Source organism: Mauremys mutica, chromosome 2 (genome assembly GCF_020497125.1).
Source record: "Mauremys mutica isolate MM-2020 ecotype Southern chromosome 2, ASM2049712v1, whole genome shotgun sequence".
NCBI lineage: Eukaryota > Metazoa > Chordata > Testudines > Geoemydidae > Mauremys > Mauremys mutica.
Genome location: NC_059073.1, coordinates 256,573,683 through 256,597,803, shown reverse-complemented (window position 1 = coordinate 256,597,803; position 24,121 = coordinate 256,573,683). Strand labels below are relative to the sequence as shown.

General features: G+C 47.2%; 1 protein-coding gene across 4 annotated transcripts in view; it reads right to left on the bottom strand.

Moving 5' to 3' along the window:
• Nucleotides 1–20,198, bottom strand: part of CACNB2 (calcium voltage-gated channel auxiliary subunit beta 2) — a 426,320-nt gene extending 406,122 nt beyond the window's left edge. Inside the window, exons 1-2 of one of the 4 annotated variants that reach the window (XM_045003347.1) lie at nt 19,906–20,198; nt 2,112–2,204 (exon numbers count right to left, since the gene is read on the bottom strand). In XM_045003347.1, the coding sequence (XP_044859282.1) occupies nt 2,112–2,204; nt 19,906–20,019 (207 nt within the window). In that variant the 5' untranslated portion in view covers nt 20,020–20,198. The remainder of the gene's footprint in view (nt 1–2,111; nt 2,205–19,905) is intronic. The other 3 variants (XM_045003334.1, XM_045003337.1, XM_045003335.1) reach the window with 3 other exon arrangements.
• Between the last annotated feature and the right edge of the window lie 3,923 nt (nt 20,199–24,121).

Sequence of the window (24,121 nt, the reverse complement as noted above, 5' to 3'; positions counted from 1 at the left end):
CCACACTCTGGGGCAGACTGCAGTATCAGCCTACTCATCACAGGCAAGGAGGGTTTGGACCTGCTGCCTTGGCCTACCCCTGGGCTGCCCTCTGCAACCCCCAGTACCTGTTGGCCCACTGCTAGGCCACAGCCTGGGGCTTTCTAGGCTGGAGCTCCCCAGCCTTCCCCAGCCCTGCTTCACTCAGGTATCCAGTCTCAAGCTCCTAAGCAGCCAGGCCCATCTCTCTCTATAGCCAGAGAGAGACTGTCTGGCTTCTGGCTTCTCTGGCCTTTTTATAAGGCCTGTGGCTCAGTTTGGGGCGTGGCCTCAGCTGCAGCCACTTCCCCAATCAGCCCAGGCTAAAGGCTGTCTTCTCAAGCCCTGCCAGGCCACTTTTTAAACCCCTCCGGGCCGGAGCGGGGTCCACCCCGCTACACCTTCCTTAGAGGCTTTTAAGGTCAGGCTTGACAAAGCCCTGGCTGGAATGATTTAGTTGGGAATTGGTCCTGCTTTGAGCAGGGAGTTGGCCTAGATGACCTCCTGAGGTCCCTTCCAACCCTGATATTCTATGATTCTATGAAAAAGCAAGAGAATCTGGCAAGGAAAGGAGACAAAAAACAAAATGTTGCATGCCTCGTTGTAGTAAAATGGGGAATTCTGCAGCAAAAATGCCAAATTCTGCACCTGCAAAATCCTGAATGAAATGGATGGGAAAAATCATTTATCAGAGCTTTGTTGCAGGTTTTCTTCAGACTCAGGCACATGTCACTGCATTGTTAACATTTGCTTCACATTTTCAAGGTTCTGTCCTCAGCCATAACAGCTTTTTTAAATTTTTTTTTAAGACACTGAGTTTATTTAAAGACACTGAGTTTCTGGAGCACAATTCTGCAGCTACACTGTGCCTTGGATATACTTTATTGTCACTGTGGTTTTCACTAACTCTATGGGCCAAATCAACCGATACGCAATAAACCCACAATAACTACTGAAAACTTTACAAGTTTCAGAGTAGCAGCCGTGTTAGTCTGTATCCGCAAAAAGAACAGGAGTACTTGTGGCACCTTAAAGACTAACAAATTTATTGAAGCATGAGCTTTCGTGAGCTACAGCTTTACAAGGCTCTGTAGCAGGAAGAGAGCCTGATCCTTAAACTCTTGTATTAGAGACCTGGTATGAGGCATGACCTGCTCACAGAATCTGGCAAGAACAGGGCTGATATTGCAAAAATACACATTCCTAAGAAGTGCAAGTCACAGAATACTCACGCAAACACATCTCAATATCAAGTGGTACCAGAACAACCTGATATCAAGGATGGTACAAAAACATTCCCCAAGGATAACAGGAACACACTAACCCCTCCTAAAAGATAAGGTCAGGACGTACGTAATGGAGATGTTTTGATCGAACCAACATGTACAAGGTGATGAGTGATAACTAGCCATGTCAGGGGGCAGTAACTATGTCAGAGGGGCTTGTTTGTTATTAACTTGTTTGTATCGGGTATAAAGATGAATCTCAGAGGGAGTATCTTTGTCTGCCATTCACTGAGCTGGTCCATTGTTACGGGCATACGTGTATTAGTGGACCGGTAGAGTCTGCAGGATATTAGTGCCATACTTCGTTGACAATAAACCTGGCAAGGAACCTTCATCCCTTAACGGACCTTGTGGTCATTGGGCGGTTCGCTCGAGGTCTGCCTTGCCAGCTTTTCTGCGCTGGGCTGGGGCGGCATTCAGAGCAAACACACACGCAGCCAAACATCTATCAACATCTAACCACAGGCTCCCCCTCAGAATTTCCCTAGCATTATTCCATCAAAACTAATGAATCCATTCTGAAATCTATAATGTCTGCTAGAGCGGTCACTCCAGGCCCTCCCACCAGTCTCCCCATCTCCCTACATACTTAATCACTTCATGGAATTTATGTGATAAAATAAATACTGCTCTCAGCAACAGCAAATAAGACTAACTGAAAGCTACTATGTTCTGTGTCCAATAACACCACACTGTGCCTTGATCACTAATACTGCAAGAAAAAGTCTGTCTAGTCTGTCCTGAACACCAATAAGTTTGCAATATCCTTTGAAAACTGAATGACAAACTAAAAAAAGCATAACATACCTGACGTACAAAACTATTAGAGGTAGTGTCAGAAGATGTACTCCCATCTGATCCTTTAAATCGGTTTTTTCTTCTTGCACCTTTTCCGTAAGACTATAAAAAATAAAACAGGAATACTGTTAATTTCCCTTACACAGAAACATTATCAACATTCCCTTACACAGAAACATTATCAAATACAAACATTATCGATGTAATATGACATGTTTGACTGCTAGGGTCTCACCTGGGCAACCTTCCTCAAGTTGGGGTTAGCAATTACGCAAGTAATTAATGGGACACGTGCATAAGTAAGTGCTGACCAACATGAATAAAGTTTGCACAGTCAAGCCCTGAAAGGTTCTCTCTCTCCTTTCAGGTTCAGTGAAGCAGTTTTATAAATTAGTACGATGCAATATTATATTCACAAGTCAGAATGAAGTATGGTTTTATTTTATTTTATAGTTACTTTAAATGTATTTCTAATAAGAGAGATGCTGGAGAAGTCTATAGTACATCCCAGTTATGAACCAAATCAGCTGGGAATGTGAATGATAATTGGGAACTGTTTAAGAACAGTTTACTTAAATGCTACAAAATCCACACTCATACAACCGAGAAAGAAGATTACACTGGTCAATAATCCAGCCTTACTTAGAGGGGAAGTGAAAGCAGCCATAATAAATAAAACCAATGGAAAAAGGGGGGAATTGATAATAATGAACATAAATTAAAAGCTAGGAATTGTAGAAAATTGACAATGGAAGCAAAAAAACACCAGGTAAAATCTATAGTCAGAGTTAAAGATAACAAAAATGAGCTTTTTAAAATATATCAGGAACAAAAGGAGTCCTAACAATGGCATTGATTCATTACTAGTTGGATATGATAATAATAATGCACAAAAGGAAGACATATTCAATTAATATTTCTGTTCAGTAGCGACCTCCCTCTTGGTCACTGTACACAACACCACTATCCTGCCTGTCACTCAAGCCCATAACCTATGCATCATCGTTGACTTGGACCTCTCTCTAGGTCCTCACATCTCGGCTATTTCTAAATCTTTCTTCTTAACACCACTAATATACAGCCTTTTCTATCCATCCACACAGCTAAACTCTTGTCCAGGTTCTCACTATCTCACATCTTGATTACAACAACATCCTTTTCTCTAGCCTTGACAAATGCAATCTTGCCTTGCTCAGATCCATTTAGAGTACAGCTGTAAAGATTATTCTTCTAGCCCATTGCTTTGACCATTTCACCCCTCTCTTTGAATCCCTCCACTGGCTCCCTCTTCTCGATCACATCAAACTTATGCTGCTTGTACTCACTTTCAAGGCCCTTCTCAGCTGATCCTCACCCAGTCTATCATCTTTCATTCACTATCAAGATGTCAACTCCTGCCTCCAATCAGCCAATAATGCCAGCCTCCATCTCCCACTTGTTAAATTTTCAAACCAGCACCTCAGTTCTTTCTCCCATGCTACCCCTCACACCTGAGTGTTCCCCATAAACATTCAAAAGGCTACCTCATTATCCTCCTTAAAACTCTCCTTTGCCGTGATGTCTACAAAAATGTGACAACAGCTCTGGTGTGCGGATACCACTTCCTATCATGCTGATCAATATTGTCTCATTGTTTCCTTCTACTCTCTCATATATTTACTGTATCTGTCTTTGTTTCTTGTCTGATACTGTAAACTCTTGCACAGAGTAAAAAAAACAAAACAAAATAAAAGGAGGAAAGATTTTGGCATCTGAGGAAACTGGAGGTTGATAGCATCCTCATCATGCTAAAGAGGTGGTGGGCCACGTAATCCCCTCTTAAATTTACTCTTGCTACTAATCATGTATATGTTTGTAACTGCATGGCAGCACTTCTTAACAAAAAATTGGATTTCCTAATACTCTCTGCAACATTGCTACACCAAACATTAAAAAATCCTGACTCAGTCTCCCCACAAAAAAATCATGAGATTATTTTTAAAATTCTCATGATTTTAAAGTCAATACATTTTGGGTTCTTTTTAATTGCCCTCTGGTATTTGAGTCCTTAGGGTTCAAATTTTCAAGCTTTTCTCCAAACTTTGAAGGCTAGCAACTTGCTTTTTTGTTTTTAAATGAGAGCTGAGATTCTCACATAATCACATGACTCCAGGAGCTGTGGATTTAAGAAAAACACCAAATATGATAAAATGTTGAGATTTGGGATCACTGATTCTGTCTTTTTATTATATTTTGCCTCTTCCTGTGCATTTCCTCCCAGCTGTGTTGTGCATGATCAATTGCATGAACAATTGATTTTTCACAATGTACATAATACTAGGCTGGAAATTTCAGTATTAAAATTAGGTATTTTGTCTACATTTTGCTTATATTCCAGGAAGAAGTATATAACAGTTGGTTATAACTGAACAATTACAAATAACAGGCTGAACTGTGACACATGGCTACTGGCCTAAATAAGTGACAAGGTGGGCAGCCTTTCTTGAACCCAATGCACCAAGGTACTGCATATGCTTTACCGTACTTCTGAATGTTCCAGCATGCTCCCACCAGGGCAGCCTGCTCCATAGGCTTGTACACAGTAGTATTTATGCAGGGAACAGTCCCTGTAGTCTGGGCCTGTATGCTATATGCACAAAGGCAATGCTCCTCAATACTATCCAAGAATATCTGCATGTGGAGGCAACAATCTGGCACAAAGTAATTGTATTCGTTTCACAATTAGTAAGACTCCAGTCCTGCAAACACTTAAGTATAGGTATAACTTCAATCATGGGAGCAGTCTCACTCACTCAATGGGAATGCTGATACAAGTAAAGTTATGCATGCCCTTAAGTGTTTATATAGAATGGGGACCTTAGCGTGCTTTATTACTTAGTTACTTAGGTGTGTAAAGTTCTTTTTAAATGGGCTGCGTTGCTAGAGACAAAGAAACACAACACACACATGTTTAAATTCTGTTGCTTCCTAAAATACCAGTCAGGCTGTGTAAGACTTTTTTTTTTTTAACTACAAGTATTTTTGTAAAAATTGTTCATCTACCACACTCTTTAAGAAGAAAAGTGATGAAGACATGTTTTTCATTCTCACTTTTACCTAAAAATAAGTCACTCACCCTTTATTTAAATCCATCTTACCTAATAAACCATGAAAATCATATTAATCATCTTACACATGCATACTGGTTCCCTGCAAATTAACACTGTTTCATATATGAACAATTATTTCTAAGTTATTAGGAGCTGAAGAGTGTTCATTTTTCCACAATGAAACCCTACGATTTTAACAAGATCCCTGCTGTGTCCAATGCCCAGAAAGCCTGCATCCACAATACTTAATTTTCCAACGTACATAAACAGAATACATGGTTGATCACCAACGGAAAAATGCTATGCTAAATTGCATCTGGAAAAGTGGATCTAATGGCATCAAATTACTCAATCCACAACCAGAAAACCAGTCAGTGTGGACGGAAAATAAGGTGTAAATTTTTAACAGTGACAATAATTAACCACTGGAACAATTTACCAAGAGTTGTGGTGGAGTCTCCCTCACTATTTTAAAATTAAGATTGGATGTCTTTCTAAAATGTATACTCACATAATTATTTTGGGGAAAGTTCTATGGCCTGTGTTATATAGGAGGTGAGACTAGATGATCACTATGGTCCCTTCTGGCCTTTGAATCTACGGAAAATCCTAAATGCATATCTATGAACAATCAGCTACCATTCATTTGTATTTTACACCAAGGCAGAAAAAAGCAGCATCTGTAATGCTCTCAGTAGAAGCTGATCCCCAGCCTATAATGGAAAATACAGTACTAGTCATTAAGACTGATATTAAAGAGTTAGAGGCATAGCTAAAATTTTAAAAACAGACATGTTTGCCTCATTCAAAGATTCAAAGAAGGATTCAGAGGATTCAGCCAGCAGTCACTAACGCTACTTCTGGGGGAAATCTGCACCACTGCACGTGCGCAGAATTCATGTTCCCCACAGATTTCTTTGCTTCCCTGCAGAAAAAAATGACTTTCTGATGGGGAAGCAAAGGGAAGCTGCAAAAGTGGTCATGCGCCGCTCCCCAGCAGCGCGGGTACATTGTTTCGGGTATCCGGAGCAGCCAGCAAAGAGGTAAATCCCTGGAAGAGGGGCCAGGATGCAGACGCCCCAGCCAGTGGCTCCTATCCTGTGCTCGGCTCAGCTGCTAGCCCCAGCAGGGCTAGGGAGGACGGGATTTCATCTTCCCCTGCAAGGAGCAGCCAGGGTCAGGACACCCCGCCCCCGAAACCTCTCCGGCTGCAGGAAGCTCCGCACTCCCCTCCTTCCTGCCCCCATTGCTCTTCAGCCCCAGAGGGGAGGGGTCACTGTATGAGGAGCTGCTCCCTATCTGCTCAACCCCCATGCTCCCAGACCCACCTCATACCCAGATTGCCCCACCAAGCCTCACCCCCTGCACCCAGACCCCTCCCACTGAGACCCCTGAACCCGAACCCATAACCCAACAAGCCTCAACTTCTGCATCTGGACCCCACCCCTGCACCCAGACTGCCCCCCGCACTTGAACCCTACCCCAACAAACCCTACCCCACCTGCACCTGGACCACACTCACTAGCCCCTGGCACCTAGACCACCATCCCACTGAGCCCCATCAAGCCAGCACCTGCACCCCATCAAACCAGCATCAGACCCCCACCCCGCTGAGCCCTCCACACCCAACCCCCCCCCGCCACGGAGCCCCAACCACCTTCACCTGGACCCCCTGCAAAGTCCCATTGTCTCTGCACCCAGAACCCCCTACTAATCCCCCCCAGCACATGGACTCCCCCCAAACCAAGCTGCCTGCACCCAGATTGCCCCACACAGAACTCTATCACACACACCCCGGATCTCCCCACACTAAGCCCCTCCACATTTGGATCCTGCTGCGCTGAACATGCCTGTCTACATCCAGGGGCGGCTCTAGGATTTCCGCCGCCCCAAGCAGGGCGGCAAGCCGCGTGGGGGCGCTCTGCTGGTCGCCGGTCCCACGGCGCCGATGGACCTCTCGCAGACGTGCCTGCGGAGGGTCCACTGGTCCCGCGGCTCCGGTGGACCTCCCGCAGGCATGCCTGCGGATGCTCCACCAGAGCCGCGGGACCAGCGGCCCCTCCGCAGGCACGTCTGCGGGAGGTCCACCGGCGCCGCGGGACCAGCAGACCTTCCACAGGCATGCCTGCGGGAGGTCCGCCGGGGCTGCCTGCCGCCCTCCCGCGGGACGCCACCCCAAGCGCGCGCTTGGCGCGCTGGGGTCTGGAGCCGGCCCTGCTACATCTAGTGTGCTTGGCATGCAGGGGCAGGCCTGGATGCTGTCAGGGTCAGGTGCAGCCTCACTGCCGAGTCCATGTCCCGGGGTGGGGGCTGCAGGGTGATCTCCCACCGCTGTGCAGTCAGTGGCCTGTGCTCCACACTGCCATGCTGAAGCCTCCACATTTATTTATTAACAAATAAAATTTGCAGAATTTTAAAATATTGTGTACAGAATTTTTAAATTTTTGGTGCAGAATTCCCTCAGGAGTATAATGTCTCAGTACAAAAATGATAAGCTGGAGAGCATGAAAGAGAAAAAACAAAAATCAAGAGCTGGAATGCAGATTAGATGACCTATAGATCTGGGAATGAAGGACTAACATAAGGAACAAATGAGTACTTAAAGTAATTGAGAAGCATAATCCTGAAAGATTTGTAGAATCTCTTAATATATAATTGCTGGAGTGAGAAGAGAATGTTCCTATTCTAACAGGCAGAATGTTCCTCCCCCTGCTGCAGCGGGATTCAAGACCAAGAGACTTAAATGTGCACATGCACTAGATAAAGAGCAGAAACCTAAGGAAAATTCAGGACACACTACCGAATCCTACCACTCAGTTCAAGAACAATCCATTGCCACTGTAATCATCCCCACCAAATGGGGTTGTTCAGTGCTGCGGTATATAAATCCTCTCTGATATTCAGTAGCATGTTAGCCATACCACGATTCAGAGGCAAGTACTGCAAGCACTTCAGTCAGTACGCTCTATAGACTAGCATCTGGTGAGTCCCAATAAGCACTCAGACACACAGCTCAGACAAAAGCAATTGTTTAGTAGGGCTGGCAAAAAAAGGTGGTCACAAATATCCCACATACAACAGCTTAAATGACAACAAAAGATAAACATCACAATTCCTCCTTAGTCCATAGGAGGGATTCTGAAAGAGGATTAGGCTGACTCAGGCACAGTACCTGGAAAGTCAGTAGTTCCCAACATGCTAGGGTTCAACTTCATAGTGATATCTCTTTGGGGGCTCCTCCATGCAGTTGATTCAGTTACTGTGGAGACTGCTTTCCCTCTAACAGTGTTTAGGCTGCAAGCTCCACCCCACAGTCTCCTGCTCTTTTACTAGTTGCTTGAAGGGATGCTGCTTCAGCGCCCCTGGCAGACCCCTCCAAGCCCTCCTTTATTCAGAAACCCGGATGTAGGGTCAAGTCTTTGTTCCTTCCCCACTGGCCTTGTGTCAGCCTGCAATATGCTGTTGCCACTACCGCTGCTAACAACAGCCTCTCCCTTATGGGGCGCTTTGCTTCTCATCAGTCTCCGATCTCAGGCTACCTCTACTCTGTTGCTGGATCTCAAGAGGGCCAGCTCCCTTCCCACAACAGCCACTTTCAAAGAGTTTCTGCCACCCTCACCCTCTTAGCCAGGAGAGGGGACTAGGCCTGCTCTCCTCACTCAGACCAACTGTCTCCCTAGCTGCCAGGGAATTTTCTTCCTCCTGCTGATTTACTACATTCCAGAGGTGACAATGCATCCCACCATAGATTAAGACCTCTCCGCCTTCAGTCTGAGTGAAAGGAGTGTGTAAGACAGGCACTGGTTCTTGGGGCACATGTGCTCATCCCAGCAAGCCTCTTACAACCCTTGGGCCCTTTAAGACTGGGAGCTGTTGTTGGAGGTCTGATCCTGCCTGCTCCTACTCATATGGCAGATGGATGATGGGTGGAGACCTGAGAGAAACCAGTGAGGGCAGCTGGTTCCTTGTGACTGTTCAGGTGACTAAGCTGGGGTCTGGCCCATGTGTGCCAATGGATCTATCTTGCTTTAAGAACAACAGGATGTACGTACACATTTGTAGATAATATTCACAAAGTGCGAAAACAAATTACACAATACTCACTCCACAATATCAATTTCTCTCCAAAAATCGAGACTGAACTACTGCAAGGACCTAAAATCAAATGTGCTTAGCCTCGTGACAACAGTACACATTCACACACACACAGAATTCTTATATTAGAGGATAACCTAAGTATTAATTAGAAATAAAAGCAAGAACTCCTGAAATGTGGAAGACAGAAGCCCCTTGAAAAAGAAAGAAGGGAGCACCTATTGCCATAACAAAGCCATCACAATAAGGCTTGATGTTTGAGGCTCTGTAAAAGGATATGAAAGAGATTAAGAAAAAAAGGAAACATGGAAGAAGGAACTTGTTTTCATTTACAATTTGTCAAGCCATTAGGAAATTAATTGACAGATAACATAGAAGGAGGTAAAGAGAGGGCAAGATGAGAAGGAAATAATTAGGAAGGAACTCACTTCAGATAAGATATTTCCCCTCTCAGCAGGTTATTTCATAATTGCCAATTACAGGGTTTCATGAACCTTCCTCTAAAAGTATCCCACCCTGGCCTCTGCTAGAGATAGGATAATGTACTAGATCAGTGGTTCTCAACCTGCGGTCCACTTGTGGCCCAATCAGCACGGAGCTGTGACCCATGACACATCCTCGGGTTCATACAGGTAGTATTAGATACAGCCCACAATGGTAAATAGGTTGAGAACCACTGCACTAGATGAACCAATATTCTGTTCTGGTATGGCAATAGTGCTAGAGATTTAGTCTCTGGACTTCACACACACACACACACACAAAATCAGTTTGGAAGCAGAAGCTGAACTGTGGACTCATTAGAAAAATAGGACCAGACAGATGAAGCAATTACCATGGAAGAATTGCAAAGCATTGCCACTTGCTCTCTGTCTGTAACTAGAAATTATCAGGTGGACCTATCTTCTTAAGAAATTACTTGATTGCTAAACTGATGAGTTCTCTTTTATTTGGCTTTTTGTTTGTGAAAAGCTGATGAAATAGGAAGTCAAGGAAAAAAAATAAAGGCCTGATTTTCACAGGTACTGAGCACCCCAAGCTCCCACTGATGGAGTTATGGGTGCTCATGACTAAGGCTAAGATTTTGTCATGGTTGTATTTAGCAAAAGTCACGGACAGGTGACAGGCAATAAACAAAAATCCACAGAAGCCATGACCTGTCCGTGACTTTTGCTGCTGTGGCTCCATGGTTTCCCACGCCACTGTGGTGGCTGGGAGCTGTGGGGTTCCCTCTCTGCCCGCAGCAGCTGGGGGCTGCAGCATGACCATATTTCCCAAAGAGAATATGGGACACCCCCAACCCCTCACCCAAGATGTCCCTTTCCCTGCATGATGCTGTTGCCCATCACTAGAACCCTGAGGAGGGCCCCCTCAGGAGTCTGCCACTTGTTGTGGAACATTGCAGGGGGGGCCCTATCACCTGTCGTTGCTGTCACCTGTTGCTGGAACCCTGCCAGGGCCCCGCTGGCTCCCAGCTCCAGAATCCAGCAGCTCCAGCAGAGAATGTCACGGAGGTCTCTGGAAGTCATGGATTGTGTGACTTCCATGATATCCATGACATAAACGTCGCCTTACTCATGACCTCTGAAAATGAGGTGCTCAGTGTCCTGACTTTTTTCTGAGAGGGTCACATCTAAGTCCCCTACAGAATTATACACATACTCCACTTTAGGAACTGTGAGTAGTCCCATTGAAGTCATAAGGCTCTGCATAAGAATGGCCATAATGGGTCAGATCAAAGGTCCATCTAGCCCAGTACCCTGTCTTCCAACAGTGGCCAATGCCAGTTGCCCCAGAGGGAATAAACAGAACAGGTAATCATCAAGTGATCCATCTCCTGTCACCCATTCCCAGATTCTGGCAAACAGAGGCTAGGGATGCCATCCCTGCCCATCCTGACTAATAGCCATTGACCTAGCCTCCATGAATTTATCTAGTTCTTCTTTGAACCCTTTTATAGTCTTGGCCTTCACAACATCTTCTGGCAAGGTGTTCCACAGGTTGACTGTGTGTTGTGTGAAAAAAAACTTCTGTTTGTTTTAAACCTGCTACCTATTAATTTCATTTGGAGGCCCCTAGTTCTTGTGTTATGAGAAGGAGAAAATAACACTTCCTTATTTACTTTCTCCACACCAGTCATGATTTTATAGACCTCTATCATATCCCCAAGCTGAAAAGTCCAAGTCTTATTAATCTCTCCTCATACAGCTAATCATACCCCTAATCATTTTTGTTGCCCTTTTCTGAACATTTTTCCAAGTCCAATATATAATTTTTTAGATGGGGTGACCACATCTGCACAGAGTATTCAAGATGTGGGTGAACCATGGATTTATATAAAGGCAATATGATATTTTGTCTTATCTATCCCTTTCTTAATGATTCCCAACATTTTGTTTGCTTTTTTGACTGCCGCTGCACATTAAGTGGATGTTTTCAGAGAACTATCCACAATGACTCAAGGGGCCACCAAATGAAATTAATAGGTAGCAGGTTTAAAACAAACACAAGAAAGTATTTTTTCATGCAACGCACTGTCAACCCTTGGAATTCCTTGCCAGAGGGTGTTGTGAAGGCCAATACTATAACGGGGTTCAAAAGGGAGCTAGATAGATTCATGGAAGATAGCCATTGATGGACCTATTAGCTAGGATGCACAGGAATGGTGTCCCTAGCCTCTGTTTGCCAGATGCTGGGATTGGGTGACAGGGCATAGATCACTTGACTATAACCCTTTGGGGCACCTGCCATTGGCTACTGTAAGAGGACAGGATACTGGGCTTGATGGACCTTTGGTCTGAGTCTGTATGGCCGTTCTTATGATCTCTTTCTTGAGTGGTAACAGCTAATTTAGAACCCATCATTTTATATGTATAGTTGGGATTATGTTTTCTAATGTGCATTACTTTGCATTTATCAACATTGAATTTCATCTGCCATTTTGTTCCCCAGTAACTCAGTTTTGAGAGATCCTTTTGTAGCTCTTCGCAGTCTGTCTGGGACTTAACTATCTTGAGTAGTTTTGTACCATCTGCAAATTTTGCCACCTCATTGTTTACCCCTTTTTCCAGATAATTTATGAATATGTTGAACAGGATTGGGCCCAGTACAAACCCCTGGGGGACACCACTATTTCAGGGGCAGCAGGTTTGTATAATTTTTCGTGGTGCCCAGAACAGGCCAAGTCCCCATCCTCCCCCCTCCCCCGATCCCCTGCCTGCCTTGTAAACCAATATATATATTTTTAAAATAATGTACAAATATGAGGGCTCTGGGGTGGGGCTGGGGATGAGGGTTTGGGAGGAGCTCAGGCAGAGGGTTGTGGGGGTGAGGGCTGCGGCCAGGGATGAGGGGTGCACAGTGCAGGAGGGGGCTCAGGGTTGGGGTGTGAGGGCTCTGGCTGGGGATGTAGGCTCTGGGGTGGGGCAGGGCCAGGGATGATGAGTTTGGGGTGCAGGCAGGCTGCCCCCGGCTGGGGCCAGAGAGGAGGACTCCCCCCACCATCTCTCCACCAGCAGCAGTGAGCTCCAGGGGAGGGATACCCTCTTCTCCCCGGCAGCACACTCACCTCGTACCACTGTTAGTGCACATGCTCCTAGGGCCCCTCTCAGGTCCCAGAAGTCCCATCACCTCCCCTGTGGTGGGTGCGGGTGGGGGGGGGGGGGTAGCATCATGTGTGCACCTCCTGCCCTGCTGCTGCCTCTCACTGTAGCCTCATTGGGGGTGGGGGATAGGGCTGCCCCTTGCCCAGCATGGGGCAGGAGCAGTGATTGTAGACGGGGGAGGTGGGGGCTGCTCTGGTGTAGGGTCCCATCAGAAAAGGGAAGGGTCCATCCACGCCAGGTGGAAGGGTAGGGTCAGGGTCAGCCTGCCCTGGCACTAGTGGTTGGGGGGGCGCTAGGACCCTGTGAGAGCAATTGATGCCAGGAGCTGGCAGAGCAGAGCACAGCTGCAGGGGGCAGCCACACGCTGCTCCCACTGGTTGTTTAACAGACTTCCTGCTCCTGATATATTTAATGTTTGCTATTCCTTTTTGAGCCTTTGGCTAGAATGTTCATCAGATTCTTTTTGGCCTTCATGTAGGAGATCGAGCACTCACCACCTCCTGCTGGTCAGTATGGGAATTCGCTCAATTCCAGCACTCAAAGTGCCTCTTGCTGGCCACTGTCTCTCCTGCCTCAGGCCCGATGTCCTTCCCAGACCCCGGTACCCCTTACCCTGGAGTTCTGCCTCACAGCAGTGCCCCCCACTCTGGAGCTCCCCTCCCAGGGGAACCCCCAACCCTCTATGCCCACCTTCCCTCAGTGGCTACTACAGTCATCATCTAGCCCCTGTTCTCTGGGGCAAACTGCAGTCTGTAATAGCCACTCACCACTGGCAAGGGAGTTGGACCTCCTGACTTTCTTGGCCCAGCTGTCTCCCTGCAGTCCCAGTACTTCCTTTGGCCTTCAGCAAGGCCTCAGCCTGGGTACTCGCCAGGCCACAGCTCCCCAGCTCTGTCTGCCCTTGGCCTTGCCCTAGATACCCTGTGCTCCTTCAGACAGCTAGCTCCTTCTAGACTAGAGTGAGACCAACCTAGTGCCTCCCTTTGCCCTTATATCAGGGCCAGCTGTGGCTGCCTTTCCAATCAACCTACCCTTTTTCCCTAGGAGCTAGGTAATTGTCCTGCTACACTTCCTAATTATATTTTACACTTCATTTGCCAGAGTTTATGCTCCTTTCTATTTTCCTCACTAGGATTTAACTTCCACTTTTTAAAGGATGCCTTTTTGCCTCTCACTGCTTCTTTTACTTTGTTGTTTAGCTATGGTGGCTCTTTTTTGGTTCTCTTACTATGTTTTTTAATTTGGGGTATACATTTAAGTTGGGCCTCTACTAGGGTGTCTTTAAAAAGATTCCATGAGGCTTTCAGGGATTTTACTTTTGGTGCTGTAGTTTTAATTTCTGTTTAACTAACCTCATTTTTGTGTAGTTCCCCTTTCTGAAATTAAATGCGACAGTGTTCGACTGCTGTGGTGTTTTCCCTGCCACAGGTATGTTAAATTTAATTATATTATGGTCACTATTACTAAGCAGTACGGCTATATTCACCTCTTGGACCAGAACCTGTGCTCCACTTAGGACTAAATCAAGAATTCCCTCTTCTCTTGTGGGTTCCAGGACTAGCTGCTCCAGAAAGCAGTCATTTAAGGTGTCAAGAAACTGTATCTCTGCATCTCTGCCTGAGGTGATATGTACCCAGTCAATATGGGAATAGTTGAAATCCCTCATTATTATTGAGGTTTTTGTATTTTAATAGCCTCTCTAATCTCCCTGAGCATTTCACAATTACTATCACCATCCTAGATAGGTGGTCTGTAATATATCCCTACTGCTATATTATTATTCAAGCATTGAATTACTATCCATAGAGATTCTATGATACAGTTTGGTTCATTTAATATTATTACAGTTAAACCCTGTTATCTCGACGGCCTAGGGGTTTGCCAAAAGCCATCGAGATAACCAATGATCGAGATAAACCCCTATCCACCCCCCCACCCCCTCCCTGCCCCCTTACCGCGCTGCCTGCACGTGGCTGGATCCGGCAAAGCGGAGCCGGGCGGACGGACGGACGGACGGACGGGCGGGGAAGCGGAGCCGGCGGGCGGGCGGCAGGCGAAGCCGGGACCAGGTATGTGGGGCGGGGACGGGCAGGGACCAGGTATGCGGGCCGGGCGGGCGGGCGGGGACTGGCAGGGACCGGGTATGCGGGGCGGGGAAGCGGGGACCGGCGGGCGGGGAAGCGGAGCCGGCGGGCGGGCGGCAGGAGAAGCCGGGACCAGGTATGTGGGGCGGGGACGGGCGGGGACGGGCAGGGACCAGGTATGCGGGCCGGGCGGGCGGGGACAGGCAGGGACCGGGTATGCGGGGCGGGGCCGCGGGGACCGGCGGGCGGGGAAGCGGAGCCGGCGGGCGGGGCGGCAGGAGAAGCCGGGACCAGGTATGTGGGGCGGGGACGGGCGGGGACGGGCAGGGACCAGGTATGCGGGCCGGGCGGGCGGGCGGGGACAGGCAGGGACCGGGTATGCGGGGGCGGGGAAGCGGGGACCGGCGGGCGGGGAAGCGGAGCCGGCGGGCGGGCGGCAGGAGAAGCCGGGACCAGGTATGTGGGGCGGGGACGGGCGGGGACGGGCAGGGACCAGGTATGCGGGCCGGGCGGGCGGGCGGGGACAGGCAGGGACCGGGTATGCGGGGGCGGGGAAGCGGGGACCGGCGGGCGGGGAAGCGGAGCCGGCGGGCGGGCGGCAGGAGAAGCCGGGACCAGGTATGTGGGGCGGGGACGGGCAGGGACCAGGTATGCGGGGCCAGGCGGGCGGGGACAGGCAGGGACCGGGTATACGGGGGCGGGCGGGGAAGCGGAGCCGGGCGGACGGGCGGGCGGCGAAGCGGGGAACCGCGGGGCTGGGGAGCCGGGGAGCGGGCGGCTGGGGACACGGTGGGTCGGGGACGCGGGGAGCCGGGCGGCTGGGGACGCGGGAAGCGGGCGGCTGGGGAACCGCGCGGCTGGAGAGCCGGGGAGCCGGCGGCTGGGGACGCGGGAAGCGGGCGGCTGGGGAACCGCGCGGCTGGAGAGCCGGGGAGCCGGCGGCTGGGGACACGGTGGGTCGGGGACGGGCTCGAGATATTAGGGTTCGGCAAATCGACATAACGGATGAGAAACTCATAAGCCAAAGAGGGAGTCTGGCGGTTCCACTTGTAAACCGTCGACTTAACAAGATTGGCAAGTTAACCGAGGTCGACATAAATGGGTTCGACTGTACTTCATTTGATTCTATGCTTTCTTTCACATATAATGCCCCTCCCCTACCAGCATGACCTGTTCTGTCTTTTCCATATATTTTGTACCCCGTTATTACTGTGTGTCTCATTGATTATCTTCATTCCACCAAGTTTCTGTGATGCCTATTATATCAATATCTGCATTTAATACTAGGCACTCTAGTTCACCCATCTTATTATTTAGATTTCTAGCATTGGTATACAAGCACTCTAAAAATTTGTCACTTTTTAGCTGCCTGCCATCACATGATGTAATTGAATGGGACTTTTTTTCATGTGACTGTTTCTCATCAGATCCTACCTGTATTTTCTCATCTTCCATCCTCTCTTCCTTATTAGGACATAGGGAATCTCCATTTATAGATTTATAGATTGGAGACCTAAAATGTATAGATTGGAGACCTAAACTTTTATCTAAAATCTTATCTACATAAGGACCAGAGTGTGCTAGTTATTACTATGTTTAATATTTATTTTAAAGTAGCACTCACCCAGAGGTCCCAGTCAGGGCCGGATTTAGGGCGATTCACCTGATTCGCCCGAATTGGGCCCTGCAACCCTAAGAGGGCCCTGCAACGTCCCAAATGACCCTCCGCCGATGTCCTGCCAAAGGCACGGGCAGCCAATAGAGCTGCCGCCGAAGTCCCAGCTCTTTCAAATCGGCCCCCGCAGTGCCTAAAGCCGGCCCTGGTCCCAGTCAGAATCAGAGCCCCATTATGCTAGGTGCTGTGCAAACACAAAGACATAATACGCTATTTGGGACAGGGACTAGCAGGTTTCAAGCATAATTTTCTTGATCAATGCCTCCAGGGACTTTATTTTGTTTGCAAACCATGTTGGAAAACCATAATATAAAAATCTTGCAACAGATTAATTACAGAGGATGTCGGTGGCTCAACAATATGGAAACAAACGATTAAGTATAATTGTTCCTCAAAACTGCTGTAACATGGTTTGGCCAGCCTTTGTTGATCCACAATATGGAACATGATATATAACCAAAATAAAAAAAAATATGCCTAGCATAGGTAAAATCCTAGGATATGACACAGTTTTAAACCTGGATGCAAAGTTTGGTCACATCCATACAGGCTAAGCTAAGCTGTAGAATGATATTTTCAGAAGTCATCATTCCTGGAAATAACACTCCTGAAAGTACTTCAAGGAGAGACATTGCTGCATAAAACTTGAACTGTTCTCTGACCTTACCGCTGGGAATATTGGCATGGAATAGTTCTAGCAGTATCACAAAACATGATAGCCCCAAGTACCTTAAACATGTGGGTAAATGGGCATTACTAGAATATATGTAGTACAGTAAGTAATGGATCACATACCCTACATTCAGCCTCTTTCTCACTGTGACTACTCATAATAACATCAAGTTTTTACTGTATTAATTTTTCAGAAATAATGGAACAAAAGGATAATGGTCTCTCAATACAATAAAATGCTAAGGAATTAATTAAATATTAATATTCAGACAAAAGGGTGTTCTATTCCAATAATGTAATTTCTTTGATATAAAAGGATTATATATGATTAGGATACGTGTCTAAAGGAGATGAGACTGTTTTGTCTGATGGACTTTGGTACAGAGAAGTGCAATTTGCTCCTTGCATTTACTAAAAAGCTTTGCTATCTTTACCACACACACAAAAAGCCACCATTGTGCTCTAGCCATTCAGAAGCCAATTATATAAAACAGAATACAAGCACTGTACTGTACCTGAGAGACCAATAATGCAAGAGAGATTCTTTTGTGCCTAGTTAATACCACAGATAAGAATGAATTTTGTGACCAATAATGGTCATTTGTCCACATCAGAAAACCACTACAGAAATTTGGTACAGTTGTCAGTCTCTGCTCAGGATACGGCAGAAAGCAGAAGTATTTGTAGGTCAGGAATTAGGTGCCAGGGCACCACTGTGTGGGAAGGCTTGCAAAGCATATGCCCACACTGCTATATTTCTGCCTGTAGTTTCAGAAGTAGGGGCCTACCAAATTCACGGTCCATTTTGGTCAACTTCATGGTCAGAAGATTTTAAAAATTGTAAATTTCATTTCAGCTATTTAAATCTGAAATGTCACGGTGTTGTAATTTTAGGGCTCCTGACCCAAAAAGGAGGTTTGGGGGAGTCACAAGGTTATTGTAGAGGGGGTTGTGGTACTGCCGTCCTTACTTCTGTACTATTGCTGGCAGGGTGCTGCCTTCAGAGGTGGGCACCCAGCCAACAGCCGCCGCTCTCCGGCTGCCCAGCTCTGAAGTCGGCGCAGAAGTAAGGGTGGCAATGCCATGACCCCACTAAAATAACCTTGTGACCCCCCCCCCCGCAACTTCCTTTTGGGTTAGGACCCCTGATTTGAGAAATGCTGGTCTCCCCCCGTGAAATCAGTATAGTATAAAGGCACACAAAAGACCACATTTCATGGGGGGAGACCACATTTCACGGTTCGTGATGCGTTTTTCATGTCTGTGAATTTGGTAGCAAAAAGAAAAAAAACCACTTTCTCTTTTCTTTTTTAAACATTAACTGGTTTCTCAATAGCTGAATTGTTATTCATTTTTAGTGATCTTCAATAAATGTCAATTTGACAGACTGACACCATTTTCATGTGACAGTATTTCTAATCCAACATTTTTGTGATACAGTGGACTAAAATAAAGGATCAGAAACAGTTTTGACAACAACAACAAAAAGGTATCATCCCAAATAGAACTGGAGAGTTCATTATTCAGATATGAGCACACACTGGGTTTAAAAATAGCAAAATGAATCTATGCATACATGTAAGGTAAAGCTAAGAGAGATATTAGACAACATTAATACACTAAACCAGAGCTTCTCAAAATGCAAGCTCTTCAATAGAGGTGTTAACCTCCATTTGTCTATCTCAAACATGCACACTCGCCAATCTGTATACAATATATAATATACTTTAACAGCATCCTTGGGGAGAAAACATGGTACACGACCCAGCTTCCTAATTTTATTCTAGAAGCTAGAATCTGTAAGGTCGGGAACACCTTTATTCCAGCCGAAGTCCATAAATTCTGTCTTCCCCTCTAAAGCGGGGTTCCTAATCTATGGACAAATATTGGATGTGAGGGGGGAGACAGGCTGTAGAGTAATATTGTAAGCAACATGTATATTGCACGAGATACAACAGGTTGTTAGAGATGGGGAAACAACCCTTTGTTTTAGAAAGGAAGGCACTGAACAACACAGTAGTGTGTTCTTACATTCATCTACACTCTTAGATAATGAAAAGTTTACAAAATATCTATTTCACTGAACACTTCCTTGCATGAATATGTTTTAATTAAATTACATTTTAAGGGGGGAGGGGAAAGGATCTCAGATCTCTTCTAAGAGCTATCAAACTTCCCTTCTAGATGGGAATTGAAGTTAGAGCGTAAGGAGTTTGGGAGATCCAGCTGTTCCCCTCCTAATCTGGTTGAGGCTTTTCTGTTAGCTGAGAAGGGTTGGGACATCCGATGGCTCAAAGCGTTTCTTTGCAGCGAGGACTCTGTTTTGAGGGTGAGGGATGGATGTTCTAGTCCAGACAGCCACTCTTACGAGCACAGGGGATCGGCTTAGCTTTGCACATCTGTCCCTACGGGAACGGGGCGAGTGACCTCCCCTCCCCCAGAGCTGCCCCTGCCCCTTATGACTGCAGGGTCCTGGTGGGGGGACGAAGCTGGAAGCCAGAGACTAGCTGAAGGGAGCCGGCAGACACCAAAGGCACAGCCAGGGACCCCTGGCCCGCAGGAGCCCCTCACCCCACCAGGTACCTGCGCTGCTGTTGCGGCGGGTGGGGGGTTGTCCAGCAGCTCCATCTGCAGCTCCTGCGCCGCCGCCGCCGCCGCCGGAGTGGGAGGCGATTTGGACATGTCGCTTTGGACCATTGGAGAAAAGTACCAGCCGGCTTCGCCCCACGCAAGCCCCGCAGTGAATCAGTGCAGAGCCCCGCGCCGGCACCGCCCGCTGCCGCTGCCGCTGCCTGCCCGGGGAGCGGGGACGAGGACGGGGACGGGCTCGGCTCCCTCAGCGCCGCGCCATCGGGAAGCCTTCAACGCCTGGCTGGGAGCAGGAAGAGGCGGCGGCCGCCGGGCGGGGGCGAAGGGAGGGAGGGTCCCTGGGACTCCGCGCCGCTGCCCCGCTCGCCTCGCCCGAGCTGCTGCTGCTGCTGGAGACTGGAGCGCGGGGAGCGGGCAGCGCCGCCGCCAGGCGGAGGGGGAGGAGACGGGGAGGCGCGCTGGGAAGCGGGAAAGCGGCAGTGACCGTCTCCCCCCACGCGAGCTCCCCGGCGGCCGCGGGAGGCGGCCGGCGGGGCAATCACTGCCCCCCTCCCAGCAAAGTTTCTCCCGACGGGCGCGAGGGTGGGGGGTTAACACTGAGGCGGATGAGGCAGGTTGGGAAGGGCTGGATGCAGCCCAGTCCCCGACACACCCAGCCACATCTGTCACCTCCCAAGGGCCAGAGACTCGCTAACGTGGTTGCAAAGCCGGGGCAAACTCGGGCTGCGGGACAGATGCAGCACCTCGCTGCGCCCAGGGCTTCCTTTTATGGGCATTGCTGGTATTTGTGAAGTGCAGCCCCTACACAGGGCACAGGACTTGCGGAGCCCTTTCCCACAGAGTTTGCGGTCTAAAGACACCACTGTTGACCAAAAAAAAATGGATGCAATTAAAAAAAATCCTTATATTTCTACCCTCTGTAAATGACAGCACAGATCACACTCGAAACGCCACTGGACCCAAAGGTCGAGTTTCCTTTGCTGTATGTCACAGCTTTCAAAGCGTGGCCATTGCTGGATTCGTGGGGGGAGTGACCTCAGTATTCCCCCATCTCCTGTTGAACATTATTCACAAACATGTTCCCTCTATTTAATGTTGAATACAAATGACCGAATACATTTTCCTTTTTTTTTTTGTATACAGGCAGCTCCTGAAGCACAGTATGTTCTCCTCCTTTCCCGCACCAACTAAACTTATACATATCTAAGCAGACCTGGAGGATGATGCAGGACTCTTGCTGGCATAGTCCATCTCTAGCCAGCTATACAGTTGAAAGTACACAAAGGAAGATGATGCTTTGTAGGTGATGATAACTTCTTCTCCACAGTGATACTGATTTGAAGAGGCAACTGGCATCTCAGGGCACATCTACACTAGAAAATTTCGCCACTAGAACTTTTGCCAACTTGCAGCCACCATTATCGCTATGTTGCTAAAGCCTGTACACACCTGGCTGCTTTTGCATCCTCACTGCCAGAGGTTGTGTCTGATATGTCAACATTCAAGGCAACTGCACTTGCATTCCCCCTCCATGTCTACCAACAGCACTCACTCTAGGCTTCCAATTCTGTTACCTCTCCTGGGAAGAGACCTGCATTTCTCTCCCTCCTGACCAGGATTTTTTCCAGGTCCCACAATTCCTACATCACCTTTACTGTGATATTTCCAGCAATCCAGACTGCCTAAACAGGCCAACATCTGTGCTTTGCTTTCTTGCCAAAGGCTCACAAATAGTGAATTGCCAGCAGTTATAACTTACTACACAGCCCTTTATAAGCAAGTACATTTATTCTTAAGATGAAATCATTATAGAGGAAACATATTAAAAACAATAAGTGAACCTACATGCATATTAATAAGCTTACCAGAAATCACACACCTCGCCCCCATCCCAACCCCCGACAACTCCAACAAGTACTCTGCTCTGGTAGAAGTCAGTCCTTCAAACTCTACCAAGGGGGTTTTCTGTAGTTACAAGTTCATAACAGCCTCAGCTCAGAACAAGCACAGCCACAAATAGTTCAGTCTTTTAAACGGCTTGGGCCTTTGAGCTTCAGACTCTAGGAACAGATAATCGGCAGATAATGGTTGTCTCCTTAGTGTGTAGCTTCAGAAGGCTGGGATTTTGCATAACCCAAGGTGGGAATTTGCATTCACCTCCCCCTAAAAATTCCCCAGGTGGACACTCAAATGTCCCAAAAGTCCATTCTTGTCTGGCACTTTGTTCAGTATAGTCCTTTGAAATTCATAACACTTCCCAGGATTCACAACCCAACCACCCCCTAGAGAAGTTGCATGCAGTTCTAGCCCACAATAACATATAACTTTTGCATTTAATACAATGGACTCCCAAGATACTTAAACTTAATTCAGTAAGATTGTTCAATTGTAGGAAATTGCCATACCTGTCACAAGATAGAAGACATGGTACACTGTGGCTAAGCATCCCCATGTCCCCTGAGGCACAGTCCAGCTCAATGCCTTGTGGGACCTTTAATTCCCTGGATGCAGTGCTGATATCCCACAATGCACTGCATCCAGGAATTATGAGAGCCCATGATTCCCTTTCCTCCATCCCATAATTTTTGTGGGTTTTTTTTAAAGTTCACAATTCCTCTTGTCACTTTTCTCGCCCTGCCATCTCACCAGCAGAAACATGGATACTACATACGTCAGAGGATGGGGAAAGGAAAAGATTTGGAGTGGGACAACCTATACGCCAACAACACACATGAGCCCTATCAGGATTGACCAGGTTTCTCACTATAGTGGTGCTGGAATCACCAAGATTAATAAAATTATTGGTGATTTCATTTGCCATGTGTATGACGCTTCTTATGGACTGACTCTGAATTTTATGTCTGCCATGACAATGGTTGATGTCTGCAACCCCCTGCAATAATCCATGCATAAGGCTGGGCATACTCTGGATCCAGCTTTTGGGACAGAAGTGGAGATTGGAGGGATAGAAATGACTGTTGTCATGTGCCAGCCATTGTCTCCTGTGGTTTGAGGTTTGGGGTATATCTATCCTGACTGGATGAGTGATCTTTTTCGATAGAACTAGTGAGGTTCCAGACAGACAACACAATGGATAAGGCGTCGGTGGTGCTGGAAGGATTGCAAAAGTGTGGGGGCAGTTGGTCAACATTGGCCTGGCCACCCCTCCATCATGACAGAGGGGCAGCTGGGCCAAATTTGAATCAGTGCCACTGCGATGTGGTGCATGGAGGTGCAATGCCACTCAAAAGTGACCTGACTGCTCTGCTGCCTTGATGAAGGGGCAACTGAGCCAAGGGAAGGAGCTCCACCATCATGCTGCCCAGCTTTTTTCAGGGGCCAAGGTAGGGCCTGGATCCCTCATTGTGCCCCTTCCAACTTGAGGTTTTCAAAAGTGGGGGTTGTAATGAAATGCTAAACTGTAGTATACTGTTCAGCCACTTATTTAAATGAACCACAGACATACCTGCAGAACATTAATGGATCTTAAGCTGAACACATCTGGTGTGTATAAGCAAGCTCCGTGATCAGTCCATAACTGATGCCGACGTACATGACATGGTGTCAGAAGTAAACTAAGAACAGAAACGGAAGGAAAAGAGCAACAAAGGTTGCAGATGGAAGGAAAACAGCAACAAAGACTACAAGATCTAGCAACATGCCACTCTTCAGTGCCCCCAGAGAACTTCAGCTTTGACAAACCTTTGCAATAGACAGACTGGAAGCAGTATTTTATAAGATTTTGAATTGCAAACAAACTCCACAGAGGAGCTGGAGATATACAAGTATCTTTAATTTATGTTATAGGGAACCAGGCAGAGAATATCTTTAAATCCCTTGACCTTACTGAAAAGGGCCACAAAAATTACTCTGAAAGGGTTCTGACTATGTTTGGTGGCCTCCAAACTTTTTTGATTGTGCTCCCCATCAGTAAAAAATTTTTGAGCACGCACCCCCTGCTCCTGGCCGAACCATTGAAGCAAAAAAAAAAAAAAGCTGCTCGGACTCCCGGCCAAACTGCCAAGGGAGGGGAAAAAAAGCTGTGCTGCTCTGGCCATGCTCCTCCTGCCGCTCACCCCAAAGGATCCTTTTGTTTAGTTCTAAAAAAACAGAAAAATCTTAAGAATTTATGGTGTCTTTTTGTAATTTCTTAAATTTATCTAATTAATTTTAATCAAAATTGAGTATAAAACTATCATACTGGTGTTTA